General features: G+C 58.0%; 5 protein-coding genes across 5 annotated transcripts; 2 read left to right on the top strand and 3 right to left on the bottom strand.

Annotated features, from left to right (window-relative positions):
• Positions 1-4,349: 4,349 nt before the first annotated feature.
• MIND_00395600 (uncharacterized protein) lies at positions 4,350-5,716 on the bottom strand (the record flags this gene model as incomplete). The annotated part of the gene is made up of 4 exons (XM_037360784.1): positions 4,350-4,764; positions 4,819-4,980; positions 5,035-5,189; positions 5,288-5,716. 4 exons carry the CDS (start codon positions 5,714-5,716, stop codon positions 4,350-4,352), a joined length of 1,161 nt encoding a protein of 386 aa, XP_037223669.1.
• A 569-nt stretch (positions 5,717-6,285) lies between these two features.
• MIND_00395500 (uncharacterized protein) lies at positions 6,286-6,825 on the bottom strand (the record flags this gene model as incomplete). The annotated part of the gene is made up of 3 exons (XM_037360783.1): positions 6,625-6,825; positions 6,411-6,563; positions 6,286-6,354 (listed from the first exon to the last, which is right to left on the bottom strand). Exons 1-3 carry the CDS (start codon positions 6,706-6,708, stop codon positions 6,286-6,288), a joined length of 306 nt encoding a protein of 101 aa, XP_037223668.1. The 5' UTR covers positions 6,709-6,825.
• Positions 6,826-7,444: 619 nt separating this feature from the next.
• On the top strand, positions 7,445-8,178 carry MIND_00395400 (uncharacterized protein; the record flags this gene model as incomplete). Its single annotated transcript, XM_037360782.1, has 3 exons — positions 7,445-7,714; positions 7,762-8,070; positions 8,122-8,178. Exons 1-3 carry the CDS (start codon positions 7,571-7,573, stop codon positions 8,176-8,178), a joined length of 510 nt encoding a protein of 169 aa, XP_037223667.1. The 5' UTR covers positions 7,445-7,570.
• Positions 8,179-8,631: 453 nt separating this feature from the next.
• Positions 8,632-11,662, bottom strand: MIND_00395300 (uncharacterized protein; the record flags this gene model as incomplete). The annotated part of the gene is made up of 7 exons (XM_037360781.1): positions 8,632-9,819; positions 9,875-10,351; positions 10,401-10,468; positions 10,524-10,841; positions 10,891-11,137; positions 11,188-11,336; positions 11,392-11,662. The coding sequence occupies 7 exons, from the start codon at positions 11,660-11,662 to the stop codon at positions 8,632-8,634; spliced, it is 2,718 nt and encodes a 905-aa protein (XP_037223666.1).
• Positions 11,663-12,383: 721 nt separating this feature from the next.
• Positions 12,384-14,134, top strand: MIND_00395200 (uncharacterized protein; the record flags this gene model as incomplete). The annotated part of the gene is made up of 4 exons (XM_037360780.1): positions 12,384-13,210; positions 13,258-13,377; positions 13,436-13,576; positions 13,621-14,134. Exons 1-4 carry the CDS (start codon positions 12,390-12,392, stop codon positions 14,132-14,134), a joined length of 1,596 nt encoding a protein of 531 aa, XP_037223665.1. The 5' UTR covers positions 12,384-12,389.
• Positions 14,135-25,439: the final 11,305 nt, after the last annotated feature.

Raw genomic sequence — 25,439 nt, 5'->3', positions numbered from 1 at the left:
TCCGCCCGAGAACAAGAAGGACGTCCAGCAGTTCCTGGGGTTTGCTAATTTCTACCGCAGGTTCATTCGGGATTTCTCGGCCCTAGCGCAACCCCTCTCTTCGCGCTCACCAAGAAAGACCAGAAATGGGCCTGGGGAGACGCCGAAGCCGCCGCCTTTCAAGCTATCAAAGACGCGGTCGTCTCAGAGCCCGTCTTAGCGATCCCGGACGACTCCCGGCCTTTCCGACTTGAAGCAGACAGCTCAGATTATGCGACGGGGGCGGTTCTTTCACAACAATCCGCCCCGGACGGGAAGTGGCACCCTGTAGCGTTCTATTCCAAAAGCTTAAATGATGTCCAGCGCAACTACGAGATTCACGACAAGGAGATGCTCGCGATCATCCGCGCACTCGAGGAGTATCGGCATTTCCTCGAGGGCGCCGCGCATCCGGTCGAGATCTGGACTGACCATAAGAATTTGGAGTATTTCCGAAAGGCACAGCACCTTAACCGTCGGCAAGCCCGATGGTCGTTGTACCTTTCCAGGTTTGACTTTACGCTGCACCACGTCCCAGGTCGCCAAATGGGCCGTCCCGATGCTCTCTCTCGCCGGCCCGACCACGGTATCTCCGACGACAACTCGGATGTCACCCTCTTACGCCCCGAACTGTTCCACGTTCGCGCTTGAGGCCGTCACCGTCTCTGGGCCTGGCTCTGAACTTGTCCGCGACATCAAGGAAGCGCTATCCGGTGAGCCTGACCTAGAGGAGCCCGTCGCGCTTGCGGCCCGGCAACTCTTGAAGGTCCGAGGTCAAGTTCGGGGCCCCCGCTCATCACGTTCGGACGAGTGGGCCGTCTCCGGCGACCTCCTGTACTTCCGCGGCAAGGTTGTAGTCCCTAAAGACAAGGACCTAAGGAGGCGCATCATCGAGCTCTGCCACGATACGCGAGTCGCCGGACACGCCGGGCGGTTCAAGACCTTAGAGTTGGTTTCGCGCAACTACTGGTGGCCGCAGATGTCTCGCCATATCGGACGCTACGTCGCGACCTGCGACTTATGCTGCCGCACGAAGGCCCTCTGAAGGCTTCCGCATGGAGAGCTCCATCCGACCGAAGTCCCGCCCGAACGTTGGCACACTGTCACTGTAGACTTCATTGTCGAGCTGCCCGAGGCCCATGGGTATGACGCGGTTATGGTAGTGGTCGACGCCCTCGGAAAGCGCCCCACTTCACTGAGTGCCATACGACAATAGACGCGGTCGGAGCTGCCCGCTTGTACTATCGGAACGTCTGGAGGCACCACGGAACCCCGAGAAGTACATTTCGGACCGTGGCTCGCAGTTCATCGCTGACTTCACGCGCGAACTCTGGCGCTTAATTGGCGTCAAACCGGCTACCTCCACGGCTTACCACCCGCAAAACCGACGGACAAACCGAGCGCGTTAACCAAGAGCTCGAGCAGTACATCCGGATCTTCACCAACTACCAACAAGACGACTGGGACGAGCTTATCCCTGCCGCTGAGTTCGCCTATAACAACCACGTTCACTCCTCCACTCAACAGGTACCCTTTATGACTGACACTGGTCGGCTCCCCGAATGGGTTTCGAGCCAGGCGCCCGCTCAGAGTTGGAGTCGGTGAACGAAGTTTCGATCGGATAGCAAACGGCGTCTCCGAGGCAAAGGCCGCGCTCGTTAAAGCCAAAGACGAGTATAAACGGTACTACGATCGGAAACGTTCGGACGCTCCGAATATTCAAGTTGGTGATAAGGTTTGGTTGGACGCCTCTGACATTAGAACGACTCGGCCCTCCGAGAAGTTCTCCCACAAGCGCCTTGGACCGTTCAAGGTGCTCGCAGAGGTTAGCAAAGGTGCCTACAAGCTAGACCTCCCCCCGTTACTCCAAGCTCCACCCCGTCTTCCCCGTTGTTAAGCTCGAGCCCGCTCAGGACGACCCCCTTCGATGGACGACCCGGCTACGACGAACCGCCCCCGAACTAGAGGACGGAGTTCCCGAATGGGAAGTCGAGGAAATCTTGGATGCCAGGATAAGGTATAAGCGTCTTAACTATTTCGTCAGGTGGAAAGGCTACGATGCTTCTTCGTCAGGTGGAAAGGCTACGATGCTTCACACGACTCGTGGGTTCGGTTCGACCGTGTCTTTGCGCCAGACAAGATTGCGGACTTCTATCGGAGATACCCGGGTAAACCACGGCACATCGCCTCAGCAACCTTCGACTCGCTGCCCTTCCGTATTATGCGTCGGGACGCCGCATTCAAAGGGGGGGTGATGTCAGGGGAACCCCGCTTCGGCCTCCTTCGGACCCTCCGAACGCATCCGAGGCGCATCCGACCGGCGCCCCCCCGGACGCTCCGACCCACCCCGACCATCGTCCACGGCCTCCTTCGCCCGCACAATCACCGATCCGTCAAGACCCTCCCAACGATCACCTTGGGACAGAGCCTGCGACGCCGCTCAGGCCTTCTGCGCTCTACGTCGGCAGTTACGGACGACCAGTATATAGTTGGCGCCCTAGCAGGCGGACCCTTAGAGTTTCTTCTCTTTGGATCCTCCCCTGCTAGGTCGGTCCCTCCGTGTATTTCCCGTAGCTTTTATTCACGCTTTGGATCCTCCCCTGCTAGGCTTTCGTCGGAGTCTCCAGGGTTGCCCTTACATAGACCTAGCTATTTAATTTAATCACATTGGAAATTACCCTCTAATATTAGAAAGAAAACCGTTATAGGATTAGACATTTAAGGAAGGGCCTTAGGATGGTACCTCAGACACCATAGCATATTAAACTGATTCACTAGGGAGAATTTTACTGTTAAAACTTGTATAATAGGTTTTTCAAGCTTGGGGTTATATTAAGGATTAAACCTAAGCAGATTATAAAGAAGTAGGTTGATCAGGCTTTTCTAAGTGTAGTTGTGGAAGCTGTAAGGCTATTCTAAGTATGTTTCTTTCTATTTTAAAAACCTACTAAAAACTGGAAAGATGTGTAGCTGCGAGAGTGGGACCGTAATAAGACAACCTGTTATAGCTACTATATTGATCTACCTATAATTCTGGTAGGTGAGGATAACGGGGTGGTATGCTAAATTCTTTCTTTGCTGCCAAGATTGAAATATCTAAAGATATCTAAAATGGTTAGATAAGCTTAATACGACACATCTATAAGCAACCTGGTTAATTATATATAAATCTGCAACTGACAACTGTGTGGTGCAGTGCACAGGCAGCACATCAATCCCGACGCAAGGGCTCTGTCACATGAGTGAATTACCATATTTGATGCTGTGCATCCTCGTGACGTTGCTAAATTTTGCGCAACTCCGCCATTGCGCTCGCGGCACTCATCCTGCTGCTCACACCCCTCGGAGCATGGTGCCGCCGCAGACGGCAGAACAACACGTGCATGTGCTTGGATCCTGAGTCTGCAACCGTGACTGCGCCCCTCTCCGACAGGAGCACGGTGGCGCAAGGGTACCGTGCAAAAAAATCTGAGACGTCAGGTCAAAAAAGTGCATTAAGCACCAGCCAGCCCTCCCTACCCTATTGACATAAGCGTGACTAGGCCATGTGACTTCCCAAAAAGGAAATTGTTTGTCATCAGTGTCTGTACAGGACACAGCACTAGGCTCATTGGATTCTATGCCAGGGCCATTTAAGACATATCATATAGGAAGGAAAGAAGAAAATGTAAATGACATGCTTACATGTCATTGTTTATCACTGTACTTATCATCAAACTCTCCCGATTGGTATATAGGCCCTCAAACATTCCATATTCTCTGGCAACAAGTCCTAAAAACATGAAACCGTGCATTTCTGGTCTTCCTGGATGCCCATGAACCTTCCCCAGACACAAGTCCAAAAAGTGAAATTTCACCCCAGTGACCCACCCTACCCTATGTGACATGTGTGACTTGATGTCACCAGCTGATGATCTGCGGTACCCTTGCGGTGGCGGTTGTGGGGCGGCCGGTGTCGGCGATGAACAAGGTGGACGGCGGGAAACGGCGCGGCTACAATGAGGCTCCGGCGCTGGCGGCACTCTACAGCACCGACGGACCCAGCTTTGCGTCCCCAGGCCTCCAGGGCCCGCGGCCACTGATCCGGAGCGGCGTCGGCCCGGGTGTACGCGCACGGGACGCGGACGGACCGCGCCTCGGTGGACACGCTCCCGCCGTACACCGGGGACCGCAAGGCGGAGGAGTCAAGTAAGCTGTTGGAGATTGTGTATGGAGTGCCCTGACGAACGAAATGCACTGACTTTCGAGTCTAGTTGCCTACTTAACTCTGATTGCGAACGCTTGCTTGAAGATTTATTGATTTACTGGTACGGAACAGTAAGCAGTACCATCTATTTCCCGCCGACCAAATGGCCCTTCAGCCCTTTCTTACTCGCAAACCCCGCCCCGCACCCGGGGCACACCGCCTTCGTCACGTCCCCGCCGTTGCGCGCCTTCCAAGCCTCGCCAACGACCGTCTCGATGTTGCCTGGCGTAAGGCAACACACCAGCGCGCAGGCGCGGACTACGGTCACTGCCGCGCCGCGAACAGGAGACGCAGGCGTGAGGTTGTGGATCGGGTCAAAGCGGACGGCGGCCGCGGCCGCGGCAGGCTTCGTTGGCGTGCCATGGCTTCCGCCGGTGGACTTGCGGCCGCGCCGCGGCTTCGTCGGGCTGGGCGATGGCCGGGGTTGTGCGGGAAGGGGCGGCGCCGCGATCTCCGTGGCGAAGTCGTACACTGGGCCTTGCGGCAGGACAAGCCGGTCTCTGTGAGCAGGTTAGTCAGTGCTCAAGGTCACGGTGGCACGGGCAAGGACGCACTGCAGGGCCTGTGCTTCGGCCTTCGCCATGTGGTCCTTGACCGCGTCCACCAGTTGGAGCTGGTCGGCGTCCGTCAGGGGCGGCCACAGCGCGGGGTCGATGCGGGCCAAGGCGGGGTCGCGCACGAGGCGTGGGTCGGGGAGCGGGGCTTGGGGGCGTTGTCTGCGACGGAGCGGGGGATCAGCGGAGCGCTAGCGGGGGCCGAGCGGGGCGTACGGTTGGGACCGGCCCAGTAGCGCGGCTTGCGAGGGCTGGATCGGATACGCGGGGGCATCGTAGCGGTATGCAGGCGCGTGAAACATGTCGAGAGGATGTGGAGTGTTGGGAATGGCGGGTCGAGTGAGGCTTATACCCGTTGTTGAGAGCGCCCCCTTTATATATGACAAGCACTCGAACAAAGCGCGCCGCCATTGTTAGCAGGGGTATCGAGCCAGACCAAGCGTTGCACGCTTTGACGAGTACAGCTTACTAATTTCGGCGTCAGATGGACGAGGGTCTTTAACGCGGGCGGGAGGACGGCCGGGGTTCCGCCAAGTGAGTTGGGTGAGGCCTGCTGAGCCCGCAAAAATATCAGGCCATGTGTGCTTGTCAAGTTTGACAATGGTGAGGGACTCGGACGTGAGCCGCTCGATGTGGCAAGAGTGCACGAGCGGTCGTATGTCCAGAAATCCAAGCGAGAAGTGCGCCTCTGATGCTCCGCCTCCCCGAGGAACTCGCTAGTCGGATTGTCGTCGTCGTCCGGTACCGTGACGGATAAGCCGCATGGCGCAAAGCGGAAGTGGGTGAAGCGCATAGGCCGCGCGAGCATAGCAAAGCGGCGACTAGTGCTGGATATGGCCCCGATAGACTCGGCGTCCAGCAGCTGGAAGGTTTCCAGCCATGGCATCGCGCGCTGCATGGTGGTTTCTGCCAAGGAAGGTGTGCTTACGTGGCATGATCAGTCACGGTGGCGTCGTCGGCAAGCGTGTGTTGACAAATTGATCGCGCGTCACGCGTGGATTACGTCATCGGCTCTTCTCTTCTGTCCTCCACCCTTGACTACGCAATCTTCCCTCGTAGCACGCAACCACTGTCGTTCCCCTCAACGCGCCGTTTCTGACTCTGAAGCCAAGCCTCGGGAGAGCACCGAGCCGGACCGGCTGAGCGGTGGAGGCTTTTAGAGTTCAGGCAGCGGGTGGAGCTGGACGGCGTTGCATGGGACTCGGAGGGAATGGGCTGGGCCCGGGTGCGTCGTCATAACTATTCGGCTCACGCTTTCGATGCCCATGCATGTCTAGCCGCGGCCACTGTGTTGTGACCAAGTCATCCTGTGCGGAGCTGCCTCTGCCGGCTCCGTGCGGCCGAATAACTACCGTTGCTTCCTGGTATACCAACACACTCTCCAACCAGAACGTTAACGCACGCTCAAACTCAAACTCCAACTCAAACTCGCAACCTCCACGCCGCACATCGCGCCCCGCTCAGTGCTCACGCGACGACGCACCCGCCGCCCTTGGGCTTGCCGGGGTGCGTCTCCTCCTCGCGCCCGGGGTTCGGCTGCCCAAATCGTCAGCCGCGTCATACTTACATATCCACGTAAGGGGCGCACGCACGGGGATGATGCCGGTCGCGGCGGGGAGGTGGATCTCCGCGAAGGTGTCCCCGGTCTTGTCGTTCGCGTTGGCGGGGGCGGGTTTGCCGGCGGCGGGTGGCCCGGGTGGGGGAGCGGGAGCGGGCGCGGGGGATTTCGGGCCGCCGTCGGCGGGCTGGGGCGGTGCGGATCAGCTGCGCGACGCGGGGGTGGAAGCAGGGGAGCCGGAGACGCACCTTCTGCCCCTGGTCCGGCACAGGGACGGGGACGGCGAGCGCGGCGGAGACGGCCGCGAGGACGACGAGCACGCCGAGCTGCATATCAAGCTTCTTATCGAAAGGGTGGCAGAGAACGAAGGGGCGCAGGCGGTCCACGCGCTGGGCAGGACTCACACAGTGAGGGGCAAGGAGGGGAAAAGGAAGGGAAGGGAAGGGCGGATGCAAACAAGAAGTTAGCTTGCGCGGCGTCAGCGGGGTTAAGTATATCGCGCGGGGCGATGCACGGCCGGTGACGACCAACATTGCGAACTGGCAGGCGATAGACAGCGAGCAGGGCTGCGTGGGAGCGGCGACGGCCAGGAATAGCGCAGACGCCGGCGAATCAGCGCGCGCGAATCAGGTTCGGGACGCATGCACTCAGATCTAGACGTGGGGGGTGATGGGGTGATCATCGCGGGGGGCTGCTATTCATCGGCGTTGCGAAGCTCGGGCGGCTGGCCCGCATGCCGGAACGCGGCGGCACGTCCCGGACGCGGGCCGACCCATCACCGGCGGAGCAGAACCCTGTTGTGGACGTGGATGGACGTGATGCACGATTCGCGATGCTGATGGCACGCTGATGGACCACATTACCGCGCACAGCCCGTGCGTTCGCCGCGGTGGACAGGGCGCCAGCGATAGCACCTTGGAAGGCGTTACCTGCCTCCCATCTATCCGGGTTCTGCGATGGGGGATGCGAACCCGCGCGGCGGTGCCATCCCGATCTACAGGCCTATTCGTAGACGCCGGTGGCGATATAAGGGCCCGCGGTGCGGGTGACGGCTCCCAGGCCAGCCCTCTGACGCACTCCCTCCCTCCCTCTTCGTTCCCCCCGTCCAGTTTCCTTCCCTTCGTTCCAACGCCGCGCGTTGTTTGTTGCATCACACCTACTCCACCAAACAAAGAAAGAAAAGAACACACCGATATGCGCACCGCACTTACTGTCGCCGTCGTCTGCGCCGTCCTGCTCGCCACCAACACTGCCGCCGCGCCGATGCCAGCGCCCGAGAAGCCACCCGCCGCCGTCAAAGTCGTCGTGCGCGAGCCTGAACTGAACTTTAACCCCTTTGTATGTCGCTGTTCCGTCTGCCGCATCGTTGACACAAACTAATGTAGGGCGGCCACCGGGGCCCGCACGGGACGACGATGGGCCGCGAACTCCACCCCGACGCCGACGCCGATTTAGAACGTCGGGAGCGCCGGCCCGGGGATGACGGCAAGGGCGGCCATTTTTGGGACACGACGATGGGGCGTAAACGCGAGCGCCGTCCCGGGCACCGCGGGCCGCGGCCTGTCGTCGGCCGCGCCGTAGACGCCGTGTTCGACGAGCTCGACCTGCGCGAGGCTCTCCCGGCCGACCCGGCCGACCCGGCCGCGTCCGCAAGCACCAGTGCCGCCGACGCGGGTGCCACGGCCGACCTCGGGGTGCGTATCCGTCCGTTGAGCGAAAAGCGTGCTGACTGAGGTTATTCACAGAACGCGAAGGTCCACGAGGTGGACCCGCAGGAACCGGCCGGGTGCGTGATCGCCTAGGCGTACGAGTGTACATGTATTACCAATACGAGCCATCATATCCGTATTCAGGGACGCGCATGCCCCGCATTCCGTCCTTCTTGAGTGTATGCAAGCAGCGAGCAGCGGTGCCGCGATGGTGTCGTGCGCCGCCACCAGGCTGCCCCTACCCGCTGGCAGACGTGTGTTCGACGCATCCCAGTGCTCAGCAAAACGGCACATTGTGTAGGATGTTTCGCTTTTTCGTGGCCCGGCCACCGCCACCGGCTGCGCACTGCCGATGCTATGTTCGAAGTCCTCCACGCTACTGCCAACGTGACGCAAGACTGCAACTCCGTGGTGTGCAGATGCCGGACGGCAACAAGTGTTCCTTTTTCCAGGCGTGGACTATGCAAGTGGAACCACACACTGAACCAGAATAACAATAGACGACTACGCCGGCCCGGGCCCCGGGGTATCCTTCCTGCCTCTACTCTACAAAAAGTCCTGCTCCGGACCCAACGCCCTGTGTCTGCGGCTGTGTATCTCGCCGTCGCGCAGGCTCCGCGCCAAGTCGCTCTGCTCCCCCGCAGGCACGAGGCTCGCGAGGAAGCCGAGCCCGCCGACAGACGCGGATGTCTTCGGGTGCGCGCGCTGCGACGCCCGGCGAGCGATCCCAATCGGCGCCGTGCGGCCCGGCGGCGACGTGGCCGTGGCCGTGCCCGGCCCGGAGCCAGAGAGCGACGGCGCGCCGCTCGTTCCGGACTTGGTCGACCGTGAGCCCGATGCGACGGGCTGTGGGCTCGGTCCCTCGCGCTCCGCACCTACAACGACGCCCGACGACAGCCCACTCCGGAAGCTCTGCAACCTCCGCGTCAGTGCCTGGAAGACCGTCCCCGTGTCCTGCGGCCCGTCCTCCGCCGCGTGCGCCGCGAACGTAGAGTGGATCGACGAATCAGACAGCCCCCGCCGCCGCAACGTCCGCGCCAACAGCGGGCCGACGTAGTCGGGCTCCTCGTCTGCATCTTCCGTCCCGCCGCGCACACCGACACCGTCCAGGACAGCGTCGACGTTGCGCGACATCCGATTCGGGCCCGGCCTGTTAAGTAGCGGATTGGCCCGCGGGGCCCGAGGATGGCCGACCACAACCCAAGGGTCTGGGGTTCTGTTCCGCGGCGCGCCAGCGAAGATGCCCATCACGTCCGTCGAGGCCGTATTGCTCCTCGTTGGCAATGGTGGACCGGCATCGAAGGTGCTGGTAGTTGCCCGCCCGCCCGCGGCCGCGCCGGAAAACTCGACATTCACCGTCGTCGCAGACGCTGCCAAGGCCGGTCCCAGTTTCGGGACCAGCCGAGCTGGCATAGGGCGCGGAGCCGCAACTGGCGCACGCTCACGCTCATCGCCTTTCGACGGCGGCGCGGTGGGGGTCCCCGCAAACAGCTTCGACAGCGGTGCAATCCAGCCGCGCCCACCGCCTTGCTCCTCTCCTTCCTTGGCCGCAGCCCTGCCCGGGTTCATCGCCGCCTCGCTGATCCTCCCCGCACTCGTCGGATCCAGCACGACCTCGTTTAGCACCACCCGCATCTCGCCCAGCGCGCCGAACATTTCGCGCAACACAGTCAGCAACGCCCTGACTTCCCTCCGCTGCGCCTTTATCTCCGCCTCGCCTCCCGCGCCGCGCAGCTGTTTCCCCATCAGACAGGATCCCGGCCACGGTTGTGCGCGAAAGGTGCCCCACATCGGCGCCGCGAATTTGTTGCCTTTTGAGCCGATTTGTGAGCGACAACGCGTCCGCCGCCTGTATCCGTTGCAACAAGGCTGTCGTGCGCTCGACAATCGCGCCTATGCTCAGAGATTGCGTGCTTTGTGCATTCAGATTGGCCCCGGCAGTAAGCGGCTCCGAATATACGGATGCGTTTGATGAAGGCGAATGCGAGGCGGGATACTGCACAGGCGTTGGGGGTGGTGCATCCGTCTGGACTCCACGGGACCGCGCGAGAAGGAACAACGGCTTTTGGTGTCTCCTTTCCTCCGCTACATCGTCGGCTTCAGGCGGTATCGGAGCCCTGGCCCCGCTGAATGACGACCAGCGCGTCTCCGAATTAGCGAGTGAGTCCGTCGGGGAAAGCGGGCGGCGCGTGGTTTCGGGAGTGAGTGGCTCATACCGCCGGGAAGAACGACGTTCAGTGCTCGAGCTTCGTCGTAATGAATAAGACTGTGAACATGTAAGGAACTTCGGAAAGCAAAACCAGCAGATCACGAACAGGGCTAAGCATCACCGAGGGAACACTTCCGGTGTGGAAATGCTGTCGCAGATGCGAAGGAGTCGCAGCTTAAAGAGCACGAATCAGTCCCCGGATCCTGACCCAGAGCAATTATGGACTCACGCCCACTCCTCGCAGGCGCCGGGTTGATGCGCTGATCCTCTACTTCCTCCTGCAATGCCCGATAGTCCTCCCGTGCGTCCGCCAACAGCGTTTGCAGCTCCGCATTGTCCCGCTTGAGAGTCTCGTTGTCGTCGACCAGCGTCGCCAGCATTGGCGTGAGCTCCGATTCCTGCTCTTCTACCGGTGCGCCGACCGTGCGGCTCAATGCATCGATCCGCTTTCTGGCGTCCAGCAATATCGACTCCGACGATTCGAGCCGGTGTTCTCTTCGCTCTTCCAACGCGCTTTGCAGCCTCCGGACCTCACTCTGTAACTTCGCTGTGGGAATGGCTTACACAGAAAAGAGGGGGAGAACGTTGCCACACACATGTCCTTTCCTTCAACGCCGCAAACCTCCCCTCTGCGAGCCTCGCTCGTTGTCCTTCGGCGTCTCGTTCCTGCTGCATGTCATCCTTCTCCTTCATCGCGGCCGATAGCCTCGTATCCCACCCGACAGAGCGGGCAGCACTTGTAGTCATGCGGGATATCGTCGTCTTTGCCTCTGCAAGCTCCGCGAGAATCGTCTTATTCGACACCTCCGTCACTTCGTTGTTCACCAGCGCTTGCGTCAGCCGCTGGAGTTGGTCAATCAGCCGATGAAGGGAGAAGATATATAGCCACTCACCTTCTCAAGCGCCTTGTTGGCCGCTGCCGCCTCGTCCAACTGGTCCTGCAGCACCGCTGCCTCGCTGTCCCCATCCTCCCGGGCCGCCTCCCCGCGCTCATGTCGCCTGACGTATGCCTCGTGGCGCGCCAAAAGCGCCTGGCCGACCTCTGCCCACGGACCCCATTCAGCCCCTGCACTGCCAAGAAGGACGAAAGCACTCGCCTGCGCTCAGCGTCAGCCGCGCCTCCAGCCGGCCCTTCACTTCGCCCCACGCCCGCAAGTTCGCGCAGCCGTCCCGCCCGCAGCAGCAGGCGGGCGCGCCGGGCGGCTCGGGCGACGCCGCGCGCGAGAGGTCCGCCAGTGCATGGGTGAGGTCGTCGATGGTGCTTGCGGCCGCGTACAGGCTCTCGCGCGTCGTGAGCGGGGAGTCGGGTGTCCGCGCACGGGAGTGGGATGGCGTGTCGTCGCCGTCGCTTGCGCCGTCGGGCTCCATGTCAGTTTCAAAGACGGATGGTGCGGGAGTGTGTCGGCTTGGTGGTGGGGCAGGAGATGTTCGGTCTAGGGGTGAATGTGCTTCGGGCTCGTACAAGCTCAGCGGGATCCGCGCTCGAGCTGCATGGCCGAGCGGAGGAGAGGATGTGTGAGTGTGACAGGGATCTCTTCATTTTGATCTAGTGATTGACGTCACCGTCACGGTCGGGATGGCGACGTCGGCCTGGGGGAGATGATGTTACTAGTAGGGGTTTGGATTTGCTCGTAGACAGTTGCTGTTACACCTTGTCATTGCGCTGAATAAATACAATAGGGCCGTCGACCTACCTATCATGATTCTTGATTCGTGAATCGGCCCGGCATCCGGCGGCCGACGTCAGCGGGCGTGACGAGCGACGTGCTTACGTATCTTTCTTTTTTTCTCTCGCCATGAGCTCTGTAGCTCTGCAGCGTCTATCGTACGGCGTCTGCCAGCGCATTCGCGTGCGTCTTGACAGATGCATACAGTAACGGGCTCGCATCGCCGCCCGCTAACGCTCGCCCACACTCCAACGAAGAGAAGCTTCCAGATCATTCCAAACGACGCCACAGCCCGCGCCTCGAGGCGCTGGGAGTCATCAGAAGCGCTGCACTGCCGGGTGCGCCGATAGACCGCCGCGCGCCTATTTCGGGGGTGCTGCTATAAAGTGCCCGTGCCCAGGAGCGCTTCTCTGACTCTTTCCCTTCCCATGTCGCTACACACAAACCTCCTCCGCCTGCTCGTCCCGCTCTCGCTCGCGCTCGCCGTCGTCGCGGGCACCGTTGCGTTCGGCGTGGACGGGCTTGTGCTTGGCACCGGCCACCGCCTCGTCGATGCTGAGCTGCTCGTCGTGCGCGGCGCGGCGTTGCTGCTCGCTGCGTTCTGGGGCTCCGCCGCGGGTGCCGTCTACGGGTATCTCAAGAAGACCAAGGTGGCCAACGATCTGGAGAGCGGACCGGTCTTCAGTGTGACCCTTCAAGAAAAGGCCCTCCTGCCCACCGTGACGCCTGCCCACGTGCCGTACATCCCACCCTTTCCCCCGGCCCCGCCCATCGTCCCCGCACCATTCCCCGCCATCGCTCCCTTCAACGGCAGCAACGAATACTACCGCTGCGTCGACTGCGCCGCGTTCTTCCTCCTGCCCGGCCAGCTCGCAGACCACATGGAGGACCACCACGGCTGGGAGCAGTACGCCGCCAAGCCGGCCGACGGCTACAAATGCGTCGACTGTCCTGCCCTCCTCCCCGACGCGATGGCGCTGCGCACCCATATGCAGGGCGTCCACGGCTGGGGATACGGCCACGGGTTCGCCAACGTTAACAGCACCGTCGTGGAGAAGTTCGCGTGTGTCGACTGTCCGCTCAGCTTCACCGACAAGTACACGCTGCAGGCCCATCTGGAGGACGCCCACGGCCGCTGGCCGGACTTTGTCGAGCCCCTCGTCCCGGGGCCGCCCGCGCCGGCGACCATGTACTGCAGCGCTTTGGGCTGTGGAATGCCGTGTGCGGGCGTCGAAGGTCTGAACGCTCAGTGAGTTGTCGGATCTCTTTCATACGTCTTCTCTAATTGCTCGCCAGCAAACTCGCTGCACATGGAATCAACCCGCCCCCGCCCCCGCCGCCGGCCTTCGTCACGGTTTTCTGCAGCGTCCTCGGATGTGGCCTGGCATTCGCCGGCGCGGATGCGCTGAACAGCCAGTAAGTGCCGCCATCTAGCTGTCTGTTTTTCGCTCTTAATGGTAACATTACTTCCCAGTAAACTCACCGCGCATGGCATTCCGTTCCCAGCCCCAGCGCCAGCGCCCGGCCCGATGGCGGCTACTTCAGCCGTCTCTCTTTACTGTGGCTACGCCGGGTGCCCCATGTGGTGCCCGGGCCAGGACGCACTGACCTCCCAGTACGCCCATCACAGGCCGTGCTGCTCACGCTGACCGCTCGCAGCAAACTCGCCGCGCATGGCGTCCTTCCGCCCCCGGGCCCTTCATCAACCACGGCTTGGGGCTTCCCGGCGGCAGTGCCATCGCACGCAGCGCCATACGCCCCCGCGCCAATGGCATCGCGCTACCGTGACACCCCCTCCCCGGCCCCGGCGCCTGCACCGAGCACCACTTTCCCCGCCTACCCGCCCTTCAGCAGCACCCCCGACGCCTGGCACCCCGGCGCCGCCTGGGCCGCCCGCCCCATCGTCCCCTGGCCGGCGCCAGCTCCGACCGCCCCGCGTCCGGCCTACCCGGCGTTCGACTGGGACGCGCCCCCGCCGCTCGTGCCCCCCGCGCCGTGGGCGATGCCCGCAGGGCTTTCCGGCCCGCGCACTCCGTCGCCGGCGCCGTCGCCGACACCCCCGCCGCCGCCCGAGCTGCTGGCGGACACGTTCCCCGCGACGCGGGCGCTGTCGGACATCACCGAGGCCACCGAGGCGGGCGAGGTCGGGAAGGACAACTTGAAGGCGGAGTAGGTGTGGGGCGAGGGTCAGAAGAGACGGGAGTCGCGCAACTCCGAGGGCGGTGGGTGGGGAAGGGTCCAACTTGAAAGGAAGTGCAGTGGTTTTCTTGGTGTACGAAGTATCTATGCGGCTTGTGATGATGACGACGAGATATAAAATTCAAATCACCTTTTCTTCCGGCTGAACAGCTGAACTAAGAGGCCCGTGGGCCCCAGGCCGAGCCTGAAATTTCTGGGGGGAAGACAGGGTGGGCCGTCTTCCCCTGTGTGTTCGGCATCATGATGTGATATGGCCATTGACAAATGATGGGCATACGGATCACAATAAAGGCTGTGCACCCCTTTTCTTTCTCAGACAAGGTGCCGAGTACGCAACGTAACTCTAGCCCTCTCACAGTACACAGCTAAGCCGTCTCTTCTACCGTCGTCGCCCAGCAAAGTCTGACGCGGAGCCGGCGCCTCTGAAGCAGAATAAGTACGGCTTGATCAGGTTTTTTCATGGCAATAGCAACTGCAAATATGACTCTGTCACTACCTAAGTGTCACTTGGCATATCAGTCACTATGGCTACTTGCTCAAAAGGTCTCTTGCTTAGGACTTTCAACACATAAGGAGAAGGTTGATGCAATTTTGCAGTTAAGTGAACCTAAAAATGTTCATGAGCTCCAACAATTTTTGGGTATGATGGTTTATTTTTCTGCATACTAGTATATGCCATTTTATTCCTAAATTGCACTTCTTTCAACTGTTGAAAAAGGGCACTAAATGGGAATGGACAGATCTTCATCAGGAAGCTTTTGAGCTTGCTAAACAGGTGCTGACAAATGATCCTGTGCGTGGTTATGCTATGGCGGGTTACCCTTACCGTGCATATACTAATGCATGTGACTATGGCTTGGCTGGCATACTACAGCAAGTACAACCTATGAAGATCAGAGACTTTAAAGGCACCAAACTGTATGAGAGATTGGAACGTTCACACTAGAACCCATTCCAACTCTTGTAGCTGCAATTAAAGGTGTTGAAGATGTTCCCAAACCTGGTGAATGGGCAGCAGAGTTTGAAGATACAACTGTTCACATTGAAAGAGTAAGTTCTGAAATCTGGACTTAAAATAGTCTATTGTGCAGGTCAAGTTCACTCAAATGAAGATCCTATTTCTCGTCTTTGAGGGAGTTCCACTTCAAGATAGTCCTACCACAGATACAATTCCAACTGTAGAGTTGACTGGGGGGGAGATCCTTTGAAAAATATGCATGAGGAATCAGGCCCTATGTTTGAAGAGAAGTTACTTTCTTTGGGGGAAAAGAATATATAACTGGAGGATAACATTCCTGCAGACACATCTATAATACTTGAACTGGAACAAGAGTCCAATTCGAATTATGTACAGTGTCCGAGAACCGCCAGGTCGGTGACAGCCCAGCTCGGCCGGTCACAGTGCTGTGCACTGAGCCGGCTTGCCCCATCCAGGGCCATCCTCATTGTTTCTCAATAACGCATTGTCCTCAGCTCCGTCCGCCAACGATGCCCCCGCTGCCCAGAGCGGCCTATTTAAGCAGCAGAATGCCCCTGCGATAGGCCTGCGTTCACCTAACCCCATGTCACCTGGTATGTACAATGGAAACGGCCATGGCGACAATGCCCTTGGTAAGCACTGGGTTATGGTAGTTTGATTAAATCTGACTGTTGCAGCCGTTGAGCACCCGGACCTCCCGCGCCTGATCCAGCAACTCATTGATGATGGAGAGAAGCAGGCTGTGATGCCAAAGTTGCTTCAAGACCGCCATCATATCACAATCTCGTGCACATTAGTTCTTATGACTTTTACAACACCTCTAACTGTGTTACAGGAAGCGCAGTGTCGAGCACATTATCAAAAGCCACCAGCTCAGAACCTCACGTCATCCGGGCATCTCTCAGCTTGCGCAGACCACCGCAATCCTCTCATTTACTGAAAATGATCCGCTCGAACGCTGGGGAAGATGGAAGGTGAAGGAGAAGCTGGCAATGCGAGGTGTTCATGTTACACGGTGCGCAACGGGGGTCTTCATGATCTCAGCTTTTGACCCATTCTGCGTCATCGTCGGGATCTGGCAAGGGGTTCGGAGGGTCTGAAGTAGCTCCAAATTGATCCTCAGCATCATCTGGGCCAGCAATGTCAATGGCGCAGATGGTGGGGAAGGCACCTGTGAGTAGTGGTGATTTAAGGAGTCGGAGGCGCCCGAACCTCTGCGCGTTCGGTCTGTTCCTCATCTCGGCAGGTAGAGCAGCTACAAGGGCAGCGACTCATTTTCACCTCCTTTGTTTCCCAGTTGATCTTGGGGTTATGCCTTTTTGAGCCAGGAGTATAGCGATGGCCAAGTCCGGTTCGGTCCGGTTCTTGGCCATTTTTGGCCGAATGCCGGACCGCCGGTTCGGTTCAAAATCGGATTTGGCCGAACGTGAACGCCGAACGGCGGTTCGAACCGGCACTTTTTAGCCCAAAATGGCCGAACCTGGCCGAACCGAGGGCCAGGTGAAACGCAGTAATCGGAAGGACAGGTGGAAAGGGAACTAGACAGAACTCAAAACTCACTCACACACAATCACACTATACTCCAATCCAATCATTCTTCAGTCCAATAAGTCGAACCCTAACCCTAAGTTAAGGCTTGTCCCAATCCAATAGTCGGTCCAACGTCGTGCGGCGCAAGTACGGGGGTTCCAACCAAAATATATGGCTGTGGCAATCCAGATGCTCAGTTCAACAATCCAAGGTAGGTGGGTAAGGGGTTGGTAGTCAACGTTGTAGTCAGTTGGTAGCGTAGCGTATAGGTCAACCAAGTAATGTACTGCGTTCGAAGCAGCGGCGGTCACGTGTTCTCGGGTTCAGCGGTGTCGGGTACTCAAATCAAGTCGTTGTCGTTGTCGTTCGCGTTCAGCAGTACAGGAGAACCAAAACCGCCTTACGGGGCGCGCTTTCTTCTGCCCTACTTGCTACAATACAGCGCTCTTATATACCCCAGCCCGTCCGCGGCTCTGGGGACCTCCGCGGTCACGTGCCTGACCTCCGGCCCTCCGCGGCCTACTTCTGACGCGTTTCACCACTGCGACGCGTCTCAGCATCCCCCTGGACCCCCTTCATACACTACCGGACCCCTAGGGCCTCGACCCGCACCAGTTCTCCCTCGGAATCCGTCCCCTCGGCGCGTTTGGAGGTGGTTCGGCCTCGGTCCAGGGCCGGCCGGGCGTTTCAGCTCGCGAAAAGTGTCCGCGGGGCCCCGCGCGTTCGATTCCACGCACGTACGTGTCACGGGCACGACATCTCCCCCAATTTTAAATCCTGAGTGTCCTCACTCATTTATCTGACAGCCGCCAATGTTCCATCTAGGCCTTCTTCGTGATCGGCGTCTTGACTTTACGACACTCCGCAGGCCGAGGCCCTATTATAAAGCCAGACCTGCCACGTCGTTCGCTCGCCCATCTTTCCTCTGGCTACTCATGTCTTATCCCGCCGTCTTCGACCATGCTGGCTTCACCATCGTCCCACCAACTTTCTACGACACTCCTGTTCACACACCCGTCACCGAACACTCGATTCCGCTGACCCGCGTCGCGCTTGCCACGTCAGTGGGCCCCAACGGCGAGACCACGCTTCCTCGTGTCCACGAGCATCCTTTTCCACCAAACAGCAACGAGGTGCTCCGCGCCATTCGTTTTCGCGGCCCAGTATGTTTTTCCTCATGTACCCGTCCGAATGGCCCATTAACCAGCTTATAGAACCTTGGAAAGTGCGCCTACTGCTCTGAAAACAACCTGTCTTGCCGTTTTCGATCCAACGGCGTCTCGTGCGCCAACTGCATCTTCGGGGCCATCGACACATGCTCCTTCGTCAATCCGTCTGTGTTCTTGAGCTCACTCCGGGAGTGGCGCGACGGCGAAATTCGAGGAATCTGGGTCGAGTTGGCCCGGCAGATCACAGACCAGGCTCAGCTTGGTGAGTACTGTCTATTTCCTTGCTCAACGCTGCCGCTGACTGTTTCCTGGTGCAGACATATGCTGTACTCATGCTGTGGAGCATGCCGACCGTTCCACGCAGGGCGCGATCGCGCTTTTCGAGGTGCGTGCTTCCCGTTGTGTCTTGTCCTTGTCCTGATTTCCGTACCCTCTCTTCAGACCTTGTCTTCGACCTTCCGCGGCTTCGCGCGTGAAGGTTACAACGACCTCGCCAATCTGCCCAGTGACTCCGACCATTTGGCTCGTGTAGTTTGCCTCGCACTTGATTCGCGGTTCGTGTAGAATGTGTCATAATTTGTGTATATTTATCGTCAACTTGAGGTTGTTTGTCGTCCCATCCAATGTGTGCCCTCGCTGCTTGTCCGCGGCTTACTCGGTTTATCTCTGAAAACTTCTAGCCCGCCTGGAGTAAAAGAACCCAGGAACTGTCTCTTCACTTAAGCTTTGACATCCTTCTTGCTTTCTCTGGCTTCTCGCGCTGCTCGCGTGTCTTGCAGATCCCCAGTCCCCGCTATACTGCCACTTACCCTGGTATATTTACCAGGTTACGCTTGCTGAGACGGCCCCCCATTCTTATCGCATGCCGTCTGTTATCTCGTCTCCTCCCTCCAGCGCTATGTCTTCGACCTGGGACGATGCCGCGACTTTCGCTACCGCGGACGCTCTGCTACCCTCATTCGAATGGCGCTTCCTGCGTCCTCCCAAGGCTATCGAGTTCATCTTCGACGGCCAGGGCGATGTCATCTTTCCGGTAGTCAGCGAGCACCCCTTGCCAGCTAGTAGCGCCGAGGCCGCGCGGGCCGCTCAGCATCGACTTGACGTGCGTGCTTTTGCCTTTGCTGTCCTCCTGACTAACTTCTGTGGTAGGAGCTCCAGCGCTGCGCTTACTGCGCTGAACGCAACTTGGCTTGCCTTTTCCGCACCATGGGCGTGCCGTGCGCCAATTGCGCAGCTGCGGGGTCTGACGGCTGTTGTTTCCTCGACCGACTTCTCTTCCTCGACTGCCTCAGCGACTTCCGCACGACCGAACTTGCCGATGCCCGGAACACTCTCATCGAGCGCGTACTTGCTGGTGAGATTGACGAAGAAGAAGCAGGTAAGACTCTGCTTTCCCTGTCAATTCACTGTCTCATTTCGCTGGCCAGGTCCCATGTACCAGACCCGGATTAACTTCATCCACCGGGCTATCCAAGGCGCCTTCGAACGCTTCGACGTGCGTTTCTTCCTTGTTCGTTTTATTCCTCATTCATCTTATGCAGATCACCAGTCACGCGACGGATGGGTTGGTTTTTAGTGGGTTTTTGGCCGTTATCGCGAGCTGCGATGATGTAGAATTCTTGGGCAACCTTGTAGCCGTGTTGCATGCCTCCGGCACTGTTCATCCCGAGGTGAACGCTGCCATCGGTGATCGCATTGCCGCTCTGTCTCGCTCTCAGTTCGACTAGTTTTCTTGTTAAGAAAAATAATTATCTTGACCGTTTGCTTGTTTTGGCGATTATCCGTTGTCAGTCGTGAACAACACGTTCTTCGTGGGTCTTGCCCGGGCCCCATACAGGTTTCAACCTGCTTCCCACAAAACGTGTTTCAAGTCGCGTCTCATGGAAGGCGTGTCGGCGAGACTTGCGTCAATGTCCCCTGCTTCTCTGTTTCTGCCTTGTAGTCCTCGGCCTCATCCCAACCGTCCGAGGCCATACTCCTTCGTGTTTCGCCTCTGCAGTGCACCGGCCACTGTTGCCTTAACTGGCATGTCACCGAAATGCTCGGTCCGGCCCCGGTCGTCTTATAAATGAGATCCGGAGTTTCTCCGACCGCCAACACAATTTGTCGTAAGGCTCACACCGCTCTTCACATTCTTCACATTCTTCACACCGCAGTCATAGTCTTTTGCCCTCTTGCTGCCATGTCGTCCGTTCTCTCTTCTACCCACCTTACCGACTCGGAGCTGGTCTCCGTTCTGGACATTGCCCGTGACGTTCGCAACACCGTTTTCGACAACGAGGAGGACTACAAGTACTTCCTCGTCGGCCACGCGAATCTCTTGGTGTGCTATCGTTTTGCTCGTTATCGCCTTGTTGCTAACTTTAGCCTTGTAGCTCGGCTTTCGCTCACGCATTCTGTCCTTTATCGAAGTCCCTTCGGCAGGGGATGCCGCCTTCCTGGTTCGCAAAACCATGTCCCGTAGCGGCATTCGACGAGCCGGACCCTTTGGAGAAGCATTTGCGGGTATTCAAGACTTCTGTCAAGAGATTATTCATACCCGCAAACTTATTCGCGAGCGTAAACGATTGGCGCGACAGCACCACCGCGAGCCCCAGTTCTCCACCCGTCATCGTAGCGATACCCCAGTGCCGCCGCTTGTCGGACACACAGCTGAGGCTGCTGTAATCGATACTCCGGGTGAGTCTTGGTTATAACCTTGTGTTCCTTTGTCAATAACTCATTGGAGTGCGTTGTCTAGCTTTTTCGCCTGGTTCTTCTGAATTGGACCGTCTTTTCGCGGTGTTTAGGCTTGCCAACCCAGCTCCGGAGTCTCCTCAAACCATTCGAGCGTTTCCACCCTCTCCAACGACCATGCCCAAGTCCTTTCGTCAGGTGCCCGCGTCAAACAACCCCGTTACTCTCAGGGCGCCAAACGTCCTCGACAGTCACCCAGTCCCGTTAGCGCCTGTTCTCCCACCCAGCCAGTTCCCGGTATGTTTTATCTCTCTTCCTCTTGTCTTACTTATCTATATTCCTTTTTCAGACGCGTCAACGCCTTCAGTTGTCGATTCCCCACGCTCCAGCGGTCCTATTCCAATCGCCGCCTTACATCGACGACTTGCCCGTCTTGAAGACGAAATCGACGACCTCGAACGAGTTCGCCGCTATCTCATCTGGCAGGTTGGCGTCTTCCACTGTTCCAGGTCGCTCTGGACCCCGTCGGATGAAGAAGAAGAAGCAGCTGTCCCAGCAGAGGGCACGAGCCCCTCCCGTCGTGTACGTATTTCTTTTTCACTTACGGCATGTTTTTGTCTGACTATCTTTCTCAGAGCTCCCCCGAATTGTAGGTCCTGCTGCTCCATCCATGCTGCGCATGGCTGCCATTAGAATCGTTTGATTACTTGTGTCTGGCTCTGTCGACTTGAATCCATTGTTGTTTGTGTGTGTTCGGATTGCTCGGCCGCCACATCCGCTGCCCGGACGTGCACCTCGCTTCTCCCGCGAAATCTTCGCTGCCTCTCCCTTGACTCGGGAACGCCTCGTGTGTTTACGAGTCATGGCTCGTGTATCTGCGCTGGTTTCAGAGTCGTTTCAAGGTTCGTCTCATGTCCGCGGTCCTTGGTTTATTCTTCTTTTCTGACCGCTTCTTTTTGTGGGTCCCCGTCCTCATAAATCTCCACTCCGTGGAGCCTATCCTAATCCACCCCCCACTTTCCTGCCGCTCATGTCGTCCTAACGCCCCTGGCGCTGTCAGCGGCGTCCCCGCGCAGCTTAGGAACTTCTCTACCGCCACTCAGCACACCTTCTTGTGGCTCGAGAAGGTCTTCGAGCTATACCAGTTCCTTGCTCCCAACACCGGCGACCATCCGGAAGGCTTTCTTGCTCGCTTTTGCTGTCACCTGGTGAGTACTTCACTGTTCCAATACCTTGCAGCTGAGCCGGTGTCTAGCAGCTGCACTTTCGAGAGCGCCTTGATTGGCTGTGTACCCCCACCCCCCGAGGGCATTTACCCTGGCCGCATCATCGCCGACTTCGTACTTATCCTCAATGGCTATCACGACTTCGCTCAAGGTGGTCGTCATTTTGAAGTCGCTGAGGCGATCCGCCACCTTGCAAGCCGTGCCGAACGACGCATCTCTGAGCTGCTGGATGAAGCCGCTGCCCGTGTTGCATCGCACGATGCCCGCCGTGTGCGTAGACTTCTTGTTTGGTTGTGTAACTTGCTCATTCTTCTTTCAGCGGGCTGAGCTTCCGCAGCCCCGCCTCGTTCCTCCAACCAACCTTGTCAATCCGCTCCCGGCCAGACCTGCGACACTCAGTCCTCTGAACTTGTCGGACTCGCCGCTCGTTGCCATCGAAGACATGCGCTCCGCCAGCCCTCCGGTCGACCGCCGGTCTCGTTCTCGGTCTCGTGTCAAGTTCGAGCGGAGCGCGAGCGTGGCGCCAGTCCCTCTTTGGTCTATCACAACCCGTAGTGCTGCTAAGGCCATGCAGCAGCGGGCCCAGGCCAAACGCGAGGCCACCTCCGGTCCGGTACCCGCCCGCACCAACCTCCGAGGCAGCACCGCCCTCGCCTGGTTACATCCCGCGCCCTTCGACTAGTCCGCAAGGTTCGTGGCTGCTGTTTTCCTTTTATACCAACTGACGCGTTATGCCAGCGCCTACCTATATTGTTGCCATGCAGGCTGCTAGCAGCGCGCGCGCTACACCGGGCGCCTCTGGTTATTGCGCCGACGCCTCCGGGCCTTCCTGTCGAGCCGCCTACCCGTCACCCAAACGCGCAGGCCGTCATGGCGGCCGTGACCGGTCACCGTCCGGCCACCCCATCGTTCACCCTTACTCCGCCCCGCTACTCGTATCAGCCGCCGGGGCCTCCGGCACCTCTGGGTCTGCCCATCTACGACCTGCAAGGTCGCGTGGTGTCTCATGCCGCCAGGGCTCAGCCCAACGGCCGCGTCACTCCGCCTGTGGTTTACCGCATGCCGGGTCCGCCATTGCGTTCGCAAGCCCAGTCGGTGCTGGTTCCCCGCACTCGCAGTGCTGAGGAAATGCTCGAAGGCCAGCCCGATGCGCCGCCGCCTCCCCCGCCGTTCACCCGTCAGGTGACCACTTCCCGCGACCGCCAGTATCTCGAGAGAAAGCACATCCTCCAGGGCCGCCTTTTCACTTTGTCGAAGATTGCCATCTATCAACATGACTTGGAAGGTTACGACCTCCAGCTTGCCACTGTCGACCAACAACTCGACCGGCTTGAGGCGGAGCGTACTGCTGAGGAGACTGGTCCGCCACAGGCTGGCGGCTCGTCTTTCCCGGGCTCTTACTCACGCCCTCCGTCGCCTCGCCGTTAGAGCGTGTCTCACTTGTTACGCGGTCCCCTTTTCTTCTGGTTTTGTACACATATCGCTCACGGCTTTGGCCGACCTGATCTCTTGTTCTGCTCGATCTGTCCAGACTCCGTTTGTGTAACTTATGCATAGTATTCCCGCCTTGTGTAGCATATTCATGAATCTGACACTGCGCTTTCACTGACATATTGTTGCTACCACTGCCGGCTTCTCGGCTTTGGTGGTCTTTTCGATCTCCGGAGTCCCTCTTCGTGATCTTCATCGTCCGGGTCTTCATCCGGGCTCCAAATCGCTGATGGCTCTGTGATAGATGGTGATCCTTCATTGATGGAGCTACCGGCACCTTCGGCATCAGTGATCTCGTGCCCGGCACGCTCGGCATCGGTGATGCGGACCTTGATGCCATCAAATTGGTAGTCCGGACCATGATATTCGAGTTCCTCTTCATCTTCTGCCTCCAGACTGTCCAGAACAGCCTTGGATACACTCACTAACTCCTCTATAGGCCTTGGGAGGGTGAGTTTTCTCCTTTGTTCAAAGGGAACAACTCTGAACTTCCCAATCTTCTTGGACCATACTGTACCATCCATGTCAGCCACTATGTAGGCTCCTCCTTGTGTTCTTCTAACCACAATCAGAGGTCCCCACCATCTTTCCCTATTTCTGGCACTTGGGGAGTCTTCGTCGACTGTGTTCCTGACTAGCACCAGGTCACCGGGTTCAAACCTGAAATCCTTGATGACATTTTTGTACTTTTTCGAATATTCCGCCGCTGACATGATTCGAACTTTCAGCATCCGCGCTCGCATTTCCTCAACATGAGTCACGTGTTTGGCCAAGGCCTTCGCTCGCAAAACCAATCAACTCTTCTGTTGATATGATGGCATCAGGATATTCAACCAGCCAAGTAGCTTCAGATAGGTCCAGAGGGAGGGTTGGGTGAGCTCCAGTAACAGCAAAATAGGGTGAACATCCCATTCCTCTCCTGGCTGTGACCCTGTCGGCCCATGGCACTTGATGAAAGAACCAATACCACTTGTTCAGATCTCCACCTATAGCCTTGAATAGTGACTGCCTCAAGTCCCAGTGTCCTCTTTCAATAATTCCATTGGCCTGTGAATTGTATGGTGCAATCTTGATGCCCTTGATGCCATATTTAGCCTCAAGCCATTTGACTGCAGCCACAAATGGTGCTCCATTGTCTGTTATGAGCCACTCCGGACAACCCCATCTGCAGATAATATCCTCCAGCAGGAACAACCCAATATTCTTGGCATTCTGCTCTCTCAGAGGTCTGCCCTCCAGGTATCTTGAGAGTGCACACCTTGCATCCACCACAAAGTTGTGACCATAGGACTTCTCAGACATGTACATCACATCAGCATGCACCTTCTGGAAGATACTAGGTACAGCAGCCACCACTGGAGGAGCCCTCATGATACTCTGTTTCCTCTTTTGGCAGAGTTGACAGGTTTTGATGTACCATCTGATGTCTCCTTCCATATCTGGCCACCAGAATCTCAACTCCAGTAATGACTTGGTTGCAAATGCTCCTCTGTGTCCCAGAGCATCATGGGCTGCTCTCATCATGTACATCCTGTGGTGTTTTTCAACCACTAGCTTGTGCATGGAATCTTCTCCTTTCCTGTATAGTTTTCCATTCTTGCTCAGGAAGAACTTGGCTGCCAGCTTGAGAAATCTCTTGAATTTCACATCATCTTGGACTTTAACAGGCCTCTTCATAGGCTCCTTTAGCCATTTTTCCACAATGGGAATCCTATCATCTTGAAGTTTGGCTCCCTGGCTTCTGTGCTCTTCACTGTAGGGCTCTCTCTCCTCCACATCATCCTTGAGTGACTGATCAGGTAGCATCTTGTCCTCAGGCATATCTGCTTGCAGATAGAATGGAATGTTCAAGCCTTCAGCTGCATAGGCGGTCTTGACTTTGGCATAGACTTCCCTAGTTTCCTGTTGTGCCAAGTCCAACTCCTGCTGTATGTCCTGGACAGTGATAGCCAAACCCTCCGCTGTCTGCACATATCCTCCTCTTGTGTCAATGTCCCCTTTGAACTCCTCAAACTCCAGAGGTTGTTCAGCAAAATAATCCCAGTCCTCATGCATCTCTGGAGGAATGGTGGGGTCTAAGCCATCTGCATCAACTGGCCAGACCTCATCTCCAGGTTGAGGTTCTCTCCTTGACAGTCCATCAGGAGGGAATGTTGCACCCTTCACATGCTTGAGCTTGAACTGGAACATCAAAATCTGCTCAATCCA

This window comes from Mycena indigotica, assembly GCF_014461135.1.
Source record: "Mycena indigotica strain 171206Taipei chromosome Unknown Mind.scaff0003, whole genome shotgun sequence".
NCBI classification, from domain to species: Eukaryota; Fungi; Basidiomycota; class Agaricomycetes; order Agaricales; family Mycenaceae; genus Mycena; species Mycena indigotica.
This window is presented reverse-complemented; position numbering and strand designations above follow the sequence as displayed.